Here is a 12574-nt window from a genome sequence, read left to right on the forward strand (position 1 = left end):
CACTTTTGCTGCTAACCTACACTTGTACTTAGCTTTTTGCTGTCCTTCACGTTGCACCGGACAAGCATCTTAACTCCATTATGCAGTGCGCTTGCTGAAGCATTAACTGTTACGTTGTGGAGAGATTTGGGGTTTTCTTTAATAGCAACACAGAAGTGGAACTGTTAATTGACTATTTAATATCTGTCAGAAACTACCTGATTTCCATCCAAGTCACATCAGTGTATTAAACAACATGGCACTTCTAGAATAAGGGCATAATACTCACAGTCGTCACTCCCCTTTGGGATCATCAAGCGTATGTATGTAGCTAAACCTGCCTTGTTTCCTTTTTTTTTTCTTTCCTGTTCTTCCCCCCACTGCCAAGGGCCCTTCATTCTGTTGTGTTACCACAAGAATCCTTTATTCAGCTAAAATTGATGCCACTGGATCTTATTTGTAACACGGGGTCAAATTTAACCGGTAATGTGAACCATTCTGGACTTGTAATTCATGCTTTCATGGTTTTCCGTACTGTACCATAGAAGAGAGTACACAGGCGCAGCTACGCTAAAAAGCCACCACGGGCTGCTGCACCTTGCACTTTCACTTGAGTAGTTTCATCTCTGAATGCAGATGTGATATTTCTTTGAGACCACGAAGTGCCGTCCCTGCTACATCTGTAGGAGTAAGAATGCATTTGTCCCTTTCTCAGTTGTAGAAAGGAACTGAGAGTTGTTTCTGTGGTGTAATTACCAGTGCAAGAGAAGTGTTGTCCTTTGCCTAGACGAGATGAAAGCGTTGCAGTATGAAGTAACACAGCTTGCAGTGCAGTGATGGGTGTTTTCGGTTTTTGTCTCGCACTAATATGCAACTTTAATTTTTATAGCTGGATTTTCGGACACCCCCAGGATTCGATCGTACGCGCAATGCTGAGATAGGCAACAAAGACATTAAATTTAAACATCTGGAGGAAGCCTTTACCTCAGAGCACTGGCTTGTTAGAATATACAAGGTGAAACAACTAGACAACAGAGAGACATTGGATCATAAACCTAGAGTAACCAACATTGTACCGAAACAGAAGTATTTGTCAAAGAAGGTGGGTTCCCAGTGAAGTAACTGAAAGGGGTCAGGAGGTGGCAGTTGATTTTTAACAGTGAATCACGTAGCTGGTGAATTCTGTATTTCCACTAGCCAGAATGTTATGGGTACTGTTCATGTTAGTGTCCAATATCAGACCTGCCTGCTGGTAATAACTGTTTATTTACTGTCTGCTTACCTTAAAAGCATGTGAAGACACAAGGCTAGATTTTATTTCTTTTTTTTAGGCAGAATGCTAACTGGACCTAGAGTGTGTCACTGGCTGTTACAGCTCTTAAGTCTTCATGTAACTGGAAGTATAATCTCTAAAGTACATCAATTCATGTTTCAGTAACTATGGCTCACTAAGTTAACAATGTGGAAGTTGCTTTCTGATTTTGTTTGAAAGTAGTGATGCCTAGACGTTTAAAAATGGCAATTTTGTATGAAATAAATTAAATATGAAACTTTTGTTGACGGAACTTTAGTGTCTGGCTGCTTCCTGTTTGAAGTCATCTTCATGGTTTTAAAAGTGTTAGCTGTGGCGTGCTACTTCAGCCTGTTAAGGAAGATGTGTTACCGGGGGAGCTGGGGAGAATCTTAGCAGCCCTCTCCCTCACAATATCCATTTTCTATACCTTCAAATATACATTGCAAAAGGAATTCCCGAATCCTGTCGGAAACAAACGTGTAACGAGCCAAATTAGTATAGGCAGTAAACTTACACTGAGTCATGGAAATACAAGTAAGGAAGTTAGATACAAGTTAGATACAAGTTAGAGGATACAAGTTAGAGGGTGAAGATGCTTATTTTTGTGATTTGCTGGAAATTCATAAAATAAGGCACTTGGGAGTGTCACTGAGACTAGACTTATCTTGAAACTGTAAGCTTTACTGTGCCTGTCATGCACTTACACTGTAACTTCTGATCTAAAGTGACAAGAAAGGCTATATTTATTAATGATAGAGGTACTGACCCCGCTTAAGCTGTGGGCGTGTCAGTCATCTGTCTCAAAGACAGGATAAAAGTTGATGCAAATTCTGATCCATCGCCAACTCTTGCAGTACGAACAGGCTTTACTTCCCGTTAAGAAATGGGAGAACCAGCAAAGAGCATCGGGCGAATGTCTAAGCTAGGATTTCTTGAAGGCATTCTGAGGGCTCCTCAGTAGCCACAGGTTTGCAGCAGTTGCTTCCTTACTGGATATTCAGTCCATCTCTTACCACTCTTATGTGTTAGGAATGACATTGCTGAAGCTCAGAGGTTATAATGTGTCTGAGAATTACATATTTATTTGTATCTATCTTGCTTTATAATAATATTTTTGCTGCTGTTATTAAAAAACAAAGTTATATTTAACTGACAACCAAGCCTGTGGGTGAGCCCAGCAAAGCACAGCAGCTGTGGGAGCTGCCTGCTGTCTCTGTTGCGATGGGCATGTTGAATGTAACAATTCTACCTGCCATGAGCTAACTATATTTATACAACTTTGAAGTTACTGTTACTTAAGACTAACATTAATGCTTACCCCCAGTACTACCTTTTAAAAAAAAAAAAACAACTCTAAAATCTGCTGATAAAGACATGAGCAGAAGCACTAACTAGCCTACGGACCAAGGGCAGAGGACTAAAGACTAAAATGTGATTATTCAGTTTTAATCTTACTTTTGAAAAATGCTGCTTTGAGCAAATATGTCTGTCATCTTGCTAACTTCTAAGAGAATCAAATAGCGCAAAAGATGCAAGAAGGTTGTTTCCAAACAAAACTAACGCTCTACACCGCTTCTGCTCCTTGGGCACATTAGAGCTTTATCGTGTTGGTTAATGATTAATTCTGCCTCAGCACAAGCTTTGAAAACAGTTCTACAGATCTGGGAGACGGGGCTCGCAAAAGTACCTCTTGTGGAAAAGCAAATGTTGGGCATGAATTAACAATCCCAACTCTAAAAATAACTGGATAATACCTAGGTGAGGGTTTAGCATTTAAGCTCTTTAAAATCAATCTAAAGATCAGGCATTGAAATGCACATCATTAAACCGCGGTCAAGTCTAAACCATTAACTAATACATTTTATTCTGTTTTTCTTTTTAGACCTCCAAAAGGAAGCGTGGCTACATTAAGAATAAACTAATTTTAAAGAAAGGCAAGAGACCCAACAGGAAGACAGTTTAAATACACTGTTCGATTGCTAATACGAAGCAGTTGTCCTTGAGATAACCAGTCTTTGCCTTTAGCTCAAGTCATGTTTCACAGCAACATGAGGGTACAGAACCATCATTGGTCCAGATTATTGTACAAAATTTTCAGGCAATGTCTGATTAAAAATATTGGCTTATTGAGAACAGCTGTTTTAGATTTGTAATGTGAAGCAAGACAGAGCTGCTATCCAAGTCTAGCAGCAATTTTTTTTTTATTGGTACATATTATCCTTCAAATCTGTTGAGAAATTGGACTGACTGCACCAAAGAACCCTGTAATTTGGTCCTTGGCACATGCATACTTGTCAATCTTTTTTGGAAAACACTGTTCAGCTGAATAGGAGCAGTATGTAAACTGGAATGGTGAAATCTAAAAATGATGGGGTTTTCAACAATTAAGAGGAAGCAGCGCGCTCTGAAATTAAACTTTCCAAATAAGTTACTCCCATGATTATTTTTCAATGCTTTCTTTCAGTGTCCTTTTACTCTTGCTACAGGCTGGTTTTGAGCTCAAGTGTAAGAAGCAAAGCTGCAGTTTTCACAAGAGATGACAGGACAGATTAATTGGACGCTAGTTTAGAGTGGACGAGCTGCTTTTGTTTAACATGGGATGGCAGTACTGCTGCCTTACGCTGTCATTTCAGACGGCAGACAAGGCAGATCTTGCACACCGCAGATACAAGGGCTACATTTGTATCCTCCTGAAAAATCTGAAACGACAGTAATGAATGCTATAGTAACATACAGCTGAGCACCAGGGAGCTGCTGGTGCTCCAGAACAGGAATTAAACTGTTTTGGGTAAATGTTTACATTGGTAAAACAAGTATAGTCTGTTTTATGGGGGGAAAGGAAAAAAAAAAAAAAGGTTGACAGGTATACAAACCCCTTTTCTGTGGCTGTCGGAGGTGAGGATTTGCAAACCTCTCTCCCCCCGCCCCCACTGCCTTTCTTGTGAGGGTAGATGTTTTTCGGGAAATCTGTTTCTCTGCATTTTATTTAGAGTACTTAAAATCAGTTGAAGAAATTCCTGCTATAGTGCTATTTGCTTTGTCTGTCTTTTATACTTTTTTTTTAAAGTGGTGAAAACTGTCAGATTAAATGCACTAAAATATAAATGGAGACTGAACATGTTCACTTTCCTGCTATAGGAAGACTTTATACAGACTTGAAATTTTTCTTTAATTAAAATGAAAGGGTTTTGCAGTTTGTTCTCCTGCCACAGGTTGTAACTTTTTATAGAAGCAAAACTTGCATCAACAATTTGATGTAAAATGCAGAATAGTATGTACCTTTCATGAAGAAAATGTAAATTTACAGTGTTCTGTGAGAATGTTACTGCTGACTTCTTTCCCAAGGTGTAGAATATTTTTTTGATTTATGAACTCATTTTGACCCTGATGGTTTACACAGACCAATACTACAGCTGCAACATTTTCACAAAGGTAATTAAATCTGGATTTCTGGCCCCTGTCGTTTGGAGATTTCATTTTATATTTCGTTGCTTTAAAGCTCAATGCAGACCAGTTGTTGACTGTAGGGGAAAATAAAGTTAATTCAAGTTTTGTGTTAAGGGTGTTGTGTTGGTTTTGTTGTGATTAACTCGATAGCGGGTTGCTTCTGGTCCTAGTGATAAATTAAGTCGCTCGAACTCTGTAATGCAAATCTGCTGACCTCATGAAGTTGCTGTAATGAAGCCGCAGAGGCTACTTAACATCCTTCCAGCTTAAATTTATTGAGCCAAGCGTAGGGCCTCTGCTGTGATGAAATTGAGGTGGCTGTAATATTTTTCAGAGACCAGCCGCCATCTTTCCCAAGCACACATGTTGCAGTGAATCCTTCTAGCAGCTGGAGCAGCTCAAGCTGTTACAGTTGCTTAACCGCAAGCAGGAGCGGTGATTAGGTGACGCCTAATTTGTAATATCTTGCAAATCTGCATCCTGTCCACTCACCATCGGGAAGACATAAAGCGATTTAACATTTGGAAGAACAGCTGAAAGGCAGCAGAACAGATGCTGCTGGTCAGTCCGTGGTGTGGCAGTAACTCGGCCTTGCTTTAAAAAAAAGGGAATAAAAGGCTGCCCTCCCACAGCTAGGTACCTTTGCAGTTCTGACAGATTATTTTCCATCTTAGCTGGCAGTGTTCTCTTTAACAGAGCAGAAACAAAGGGCATCTTGTCAACTTCTATAGCATTTTTAAAGCTATGCCAAAGAAAAGGAAGCTAACTATACGAATCATAGCCAGCCTGGGCCTAAAGTTGCCTACTACTTACCTGAACTTAAATCTAACTTGGCTTCGAGGCTTCTGCCAATGTTCTGCATTTAAACGGAAAGAACAGTTGGAGGCGAGAAGGCAGCCACTTGGAAAAACCAAAGTTACAAAGAAGAACTGGCACCTTGCTTGGTTCCTCAGGAACTTGCACGCCAGGTCTGTCACCTGGCTCTCCACCTGCATCCTAGACTCACTCAGCTAAACTAACTTCTACTTCTTCTCTCTGAGAGAGAACTGAACCATGCCTGTACTGGCAAAGAAAACTAGCGTCTCATATCATTATCGAACACCTTCCATGCTACCTTATTTCCTTAGCAACAGCCATCCTTTTGTTGTTCTACTAGGGCTAATGTCGAAGCATAACTGCCACAAAACTGTAAAATCTGAATTTAAAAAAAAATGCTTAAGCCAGGCTCTGGTCTTCAGCTGCTAATGTACTAAAACTGCAAGTGTTTAGAAGCCAGTGTTGCATAAATTCTGTACCGCTTAATCATCACAGTTGAAAGCAGTGAGGTCAAGCAGTACTAGTGGTAATCCCAGAAGAAATATTTTGACTTGTGGAAGTCATTCCATAACAGAGGGGGATAAAAGTCATTAGTTAACGTTATCAGGATATTTAACACTTGAAAAAAGAAAAAAAAAGGTTAAATGCTTTGACTCAGCCCTCTGTACTTCTCAATCTCACTCTGAGTAAAAACAACTCCTATTTCGCTATGACTAAAACTCGCTGATGTCTTTAAACAATGTATAAACTGCTCCAAGACGGCCTCGCAGCCGTGCAACGGAAGGGTCGTGTTCCCTGTCCTGTTTACAGCCAGTGGTGGTTTCTGTTTTGCATAGAAACAAAAGAGGGTGCCTGCTCACTGGTTTCCAACGCTGTGGATGTTTAAAATAAACCAAAACAGCATTATCAAACTCCTGAAAAATGTTGACCCGGATCCACAAAGCCTCTGAGTGCATTTTCCTTCCCTGTGCAAGTGTCCAATGCTGCAATAATTTAGAATTGCATTTTAAGGAGGTACCTAATCAAGACTCTCTGTTAATGACAAAGATTAAATGAAAAGTGGTTTTCAGAAACAAGGGAACGCCTTAACCTATTTCTGTTTTAGTTGTCAAAATAAGGCATATGTTCCCCAGCCTTTCCTGATGCTGCCCAGCCCTGTTTTCCAAAAAACTTACCTGTACGGTGCCCGTCGGTACGAACAGGATGGAAAAACCCCACACCACACCGGGATTCAGCTGACGGCCACTTCTGTCAGAGCCCCGCCAACAGCTCCCGGCCCCCTGAGGAACTGGCACCAGTTAACTAATGCTTCAACGGAAAGAGAAAGGGCGTCTCACCACTAAATGAAACAAATCTTTTATTCGTGAGCGTCGTCATTTTAAATTCACAAATTATGAAAGGAAGGCAAATCAGAAGAGACTGCCAGAGCGTCTTTTAAATGATAAAGGTATAAATTTTCTTTCTGAACATTTCTAATTTAAGAAAGAAAAAGGTTGCATAGGCTTTCTACAGGTGTGCACAAAAAAAAAAAAAAAAAGGAACTACATGGAGGTTTTTACATTACAATTCAGAGTGTACATTGGCTACTTGAAAATATTTACTTGCAAGTCTGAGACAGCTATTGGAACAACCTACAGAATAAGGCTTATGAATATTTACTTTTCAGTCCTGTAAAATATACTGAGCACATGACTATCAGAAAAATAAAATGAGATTTGCGAATCTTGTTCCGGAATCTCTCCCTGCTGGGATCTTTTCAGAAAGGACTAGTTTTATGTTCACCTCTCCCAAGTTACTTTGGAAGAGAACCAGTGGGAATGGCATCAGGGGATTCTTCACGGCATCAGAACAAATCCATTCACCAGAGCACAAGCGGAATGTTCTCAGCATGCAGAAACAACCAACCATGCAGACAGAAAAAAATCTTCAGTAAATTACAAGCATAAAATTACTCAAATTGCTCCTTAAAAGAATGGCTACAGCGTCTCTGTAGCCTCGACAGTCACACCATCAAAGCTGAAAGAGGTCTACTCTTTCAGGAGCGCAGGCCTGCGTGCCTGACAGAGAGGTTTCCAATGGCTATTTGTAGTGAGCGTGTGGCTTGTTCTTTGGTGTGTGAAAGTCAGAGTTCTGGGAGGGTGTTTCCACATGTTTAATTCTGCGTTTTCGATTGTTCTGTGTGATGATGTTACAAACTGTGTGAATACTTCTAGTTACTTGTCAGACTAACCACTAGTACAAGAGCAGATCCAGTATAAAGTTAATTCTTGCAGGTGATAAAGTACATGTTTTCCTGATGATACTTGATCGTAGTTCAGTGATTACTATGACAGCATCATTTTGGTTTTGTTACAGAAAAGCATCAGCTATTCCTAAAAATAAGGTGTTTTTTTTCCTTTAAAAAAAAAAAAGTCAGTTACAAAACCAAGCTCATACAGTCCGCGTTTTTTTTTTTTTTAAAATAGGATTTAAATCATTTGTAACATGAATCTTTCTGATGTGCAACGCAAGTACGTACAAGCAGACAAAATAGCATTTCGGAGGAAAAGGAGCCACATCTTCATTAAATACGGATCTGAAGTTCAAATGTAAAGATCTATTAAATAGCATGTCCAATTGAACAACTAATGGCATGTTTCCTTGTGTACACACCTCTGCTGAGCCTTTCGAGTTGCTCGAGAGATTTTAAAATCTACCAGAAAAATAATTATAAAATGCAGGACGCACAAGAACGGATATAAGTGGTGCTTTGACCTAAATATATTTGTGTAATATTTATAAAGCAGAAGCTATTGTATTAAGAAAGCGGACAAAAGGCACAAAATTAATCAGTACTACAGAAGGGTAGGCATCCATGCTACTGTATGTTAGAAATATAGTGGTTCTTAATGGGGTGCTGTAAAAAGCCGCGCTGAGCGGAAGTCAGCACATTTTACATGTGCCTTTTCTTGTCACTTCTCTCAAAAACAGCTTCACTTCCAACGAATACGAACTAGAAAGCAACGAAGCTTTATCACACTTTGAGAATCGACTTCCTTAGCGTCACAGTGGTTACCTTACAAAGCAAGATCAAGCTACTGGATTGACCGGGGCAAAAGCAAAAGAAATCAAAATACAGGTCTGCTTGGAGCCTTAACACGGAATTAAGGGCTCTGACCAGACGAGCTCTGTCTGATTTCCCAGAGCGGCGTGCAGAACCCCCCCTCTCGGCTGGTGGGGAAGGCTCACGCCCCTCACAGCAGGACAGGACTCCCCCACCCCGCCTCACGTGCCTCAGTGCGCATCCCGGCATTTCAGCGTGAACGCATCCGCGGCGGTTTAACTTAAAAGGCAAGGCTGTGAGCTGGGGCGCCTCAGGCACAGCCCAGTGGCGCGCTATCCCTCTCTTCCATGGGGGTGGAAAGCCGAGGCAAGAGCGAGCTGGAACGCCACAGCTACGTCTGCCAGAAGGGATTTAGCGGAACACGTAACCCAAAAGCATCGGCACGACAGTAGCCAGAGAAAATTACGCAGCAAGATCAAAATTACCAGAGCAGCTGGCTCACTGGTGACAGGACATCTGTTAAACAGCTGCAAGTACGAACAAACAAAAAAGGGAGGACGCAAGGGGTTAGTGCGAACCATGTTCTTGAGAAGGTATTGCTACTTCTTATAAGGTGGCAGAAAATCCACACTCGTGAGTGACAGGAAACATGCTCTTAAATCAGCACCCCGAAGGGCGAGTGCGCTGTCAGTGTCTCATTCTTAGGTCAAAGTGAGTTACTCAATGACTGTTTAGACAGAATGACTGCCATTAAGTGACACGTCACGTTTCAAGTGCAAAACATTTTTGGCAAAAGTGAAAAATAGAAAAACCTTAACCAGTACTAATAAAAAAGTATTTTCTTAAATACTAGCATAGGGCCTGATCCTGCAAGCACACAAGTCGGGGAACCCCAGCTGAGTCCAGCAGGAGTTCTGTGCCCTAACACTTAGAGGAAAAGGTCTTTAAATCGCTGTTAGTGTTTATACTTGTGTACATGTAGCGTAAATAATACACGCACAAACACATACACACTGCGTGTATGTATGTGCGTATATGTGGACGTGTGCGTGTGTGTTTGTCTATCCGTACACACAAAATGGCTCCTGAATAAACTTGAGCTTGTGGTTATTTTGAGATGCATCATTCACAGTATACAGCTTCTCGTTTTTATCTTCTGGTAACGGAATCTATTCAGTGACACCTTGAAGTTATATACTGTATCATTTTAATGCCTTTAAGGAAAAGTTATGAGGCAACTGCTCTATCCCGTCAATGGGTCTTCCAGAGAGGATTCAAGTATAGCCAACCATCGCCCTGCAAGAAAATTAGGGAGAGTTTACAAACAAGATCTATACATACTGGATCTGTGTATGTCCACATAAACACTAAAATAATAATAATCAACACAAGAAACCATCCGTGTCATCTGAAAATCCTGTGCTTAATGAATTTACAGGTAATCTGGGCAGGAGGGAAAAAAATTACAAGGGGGAAGAGAAGCAACAGGAGGATGTAACAGAAGAACTGCTGGATTAAACAGCTGCACGTACTGGCTAATGCGACAACACAGTTGCAGCCGCATAATAATTCCCTCAGTCAGTCTCATTTCCCTTCCCCCTTCCCTCTGAGAAAGGACAAAGACAAACTTAGTAAAATCTGCTTAATTTCAAGCAGATGAAGCCCAAGACTGCATTTAAGATGTCCGTGCTTGCTTACATCGGACAAATATCCCTAGGTCATGTTCACTTTAGTACGCTGCAATCAGGATTAGCAGGGGGTGTGAGTGCGCAGCGTTTGAAGATTAAGGTGTGGATTTTAAGATTTAAAAAACCCACAGCTCTAAGTGCCTAACATTAGGCACCAAAAATTCAGGTTAAAATAAATCTAACTGAATGAAGGTGAACGTGTTTACAATATGGACGTGGAAAAATCCATTCCTCTTCTTTAAGAGCCAGACTGGCAAAAATAGAATTTAAAACCATCAGTGATATGCAACACCAGCCCATGGTGAAAACCACAGACAAATTCAATTACTCCAGCATCCTCCTGTACGCAGAAACACACTGTAGGGTCTTTAAAAATAAGACAATGAAAGTACCTCTTTGGCAAAATATTTTGGTTTCCAGGGCGTCGTAAGAGCCACGCGTTGCCTCTCCTCTGCTCGCTGTCTCTCTTCAAGGCGGTGCTTGTGTTCTGTTGCTGCATCGATATTACCTTCTTTCAGAGAACTGGTGACGTGCTGCCAAAGGTGCCTGCGTGATGGAGAAGGAGCACAAGTGACGGAGTGAGAATGCCTCTGCCGCAGCCGAGCGCCTGGCTAGCCGACAGGACGGCGAGAGGCAGGCTGCTGCCACGTTCTCCCTGCCACTTTTTGCAAGTCACGTAGCTTGCGAACCATCGCTCTCCTCGGATATTCATTGCGTCTGTGAATCACATTTTCAGATTTGCTCAACTCCCAGTGTTTTGCCGTGCAAGTTAGCTTTCTCAATAGCTTTTGTTCACGTTCCTGACTCTTCACAACCTGGGCTTTTTTCTCAAAGCAGATGGATTTATCATTTCCTGTTCACATTCTTAACTGATGATCCACCCCCAGACAACATGTGTTTATTCTGCGTTTGTTTGCAGTTAGATTTCTGAATTCTAAGGGAATGTTAGCCAAAAGCCAAGAGTACATCAAACTGGGCCACCGACTGTCCCCACCAGGTTACTAACAAGGAACTGATGCGCTGATTCTAGACAGCCCTTCTAGGCCTGTGCTCCATATTCCCAGTTAACAACAGTTACCAGTTCATAAGCAAACTCGTCTTTCACACGACTGACCACATTCGGGTGCAACGCCGTCTCACACTGTATTAGGCCAGCAGAAACTTTGCCCAGAAAAATACTAAGAAACTGCCTGCAGCTTTCACATATTTCCAGGCGTGTTTAAATGAGTTTCTGTTTACAATCTGATAAACTGCATATCCTGCAGAAACACTGGATAGTTGTAATTTGCTTACTACTATCCACAAAATACAATAAATACACTGCAGAGCTACTGGTTTCCTTATTTACTCCAACCTTTCTGTTCCTAAGCCACAGGGGAAGAATGAATTTGTGATAAGCAAGCATGTCTGGAAAGTAGGAAAATGATATCTGACCCTGCACAATGACTCAAGACACCTTTGCACAATAAAGAGAACATATTTACAGATAATAAAGTGGAGCTTAACTCATGTTTTCAAATCCTCCAATAAAATGTTCCTAAATTCAATAAAAATACAGATTTTTCTGAAGATAAGCGTCACCAGTTACTGCCAGTGAATAACAGAACAAGTTGGTTGTTTTTTTTTCTAATGTCAGTTAGGCATGTGACGTGGGTGCTGAGAGCCTTGAAACCACGTGTGTGTGTGTGTGTGTGTATTTGTATCTCCCATTGCAGCACATTTTACATATTTTTATACACACATATATATTCTAAAACATGAAATTCCAGTGTAATTTATAAGATGCAACATTACTTGTGACAAACTAACTAATTGGACTACCATGTTACATTCACTCAAAAAAGCAGGTGAAAACACTGCATTACCATTTTCCAAGTGCTCATTAAAACGCATGCAAGCGTTTCCTCCTCTATAAAATTGATGTATGTGTCACTAGAATGCAATTTATGTTCCAAAGGACCAATATGCCGTTTCAGCTATTTGTGCCCAGATTAATGTGCTGTAGGAAGCGAGGCGATTTTGAACCACACCATTTACAGCTGCAGTTTGTTCCCATGCAAGGTGCAGAAGCACAACCCTGTAACACCTCTGCCCCTACCAACCTTACCTTGATTCCAGCGGGCCTTGCTTTGCTATTGGCCTAATCTTTTTCCTGATAACAGGCAGTTTGTTAGTGTCAATCACTTTGGTTTCTCCGTTGCTGTAGGTAAATTCCAGCACACCGTTCCATTCTCCCTGTGCCTTGCATACAATGGTGTTAGTGGGGTTGTGTTTCACTTCGGCTGTAACCCTAATTAAAGAGGGAAG

The 12574-nt window shown here is 41.1% G+C and overlaps 2 protein-coding genes across 2 annotated transcripts in view; one reads left to right on the forward strand and one right to left on the reverse strand.

Annotated features, from left to right (window-relative positions):
* The window catches only part of STT3B (STT3 oligosaccharyltransferase complex catalytic subunit B), a 53210-nt gene extending 48377 nt beyond the window's left edge, over positions 1–4833 (forward strand). The window contains exons 15-16 of the mRNA XM_075083298.1: positions 869–1081; positions 3156–4833. Of these exons, the coding sequence (XP_074939399.1) occupies positions 869–1081; positions 3156–3236 (294 nt within the window). The 3' untranslated portion in view covers positions 3237–4833. The remainder of the gene's footprint in view (positions 1–868; positions 1082–3155) is intronic.
* Positions 4834–6876: 2043 nt separating this feature from the next.
* The window catches only part of OSBPL10 (oxysterol binding protein like 10), a 121908-nt gene continuing 116210 nt past the window's right edge, over positions 6877–12574 (reverse strand). The window contains exons 10-12 of the mRNA XM_075083299.1: positions 12375–12557; positions 10660–10813; positions 6877–9875 (exon numbers count right to left, since the gene is read on the reverse strand). Coding sequence (XP_074939400.1) covers positions 9831–9875; positions 10660–10813; positions 12375–12557 — 382 coding nt within the window. The 3' untranslated portion in view covers positions 6877–9830. The remainder of the gene's footprint in view (positions 9876–10659; positions 10814–12374; positions 12558–12574) is intronic.

Source organism: Phalacrocorax aristotelis, chromosome 2 (assembly GCF_949628215.1).
Source record: "Phalacrocorax aristotelis chromosome 2, bGulAri2.1, whole genome shotgun sequence".
Lineage (NCBI taxonomy): Eukaryota > Metazoa > Chordata > Aves > Suliformes > Phalacrocoracidae > Phalacrocorax > Phalacrocorax aristotelis.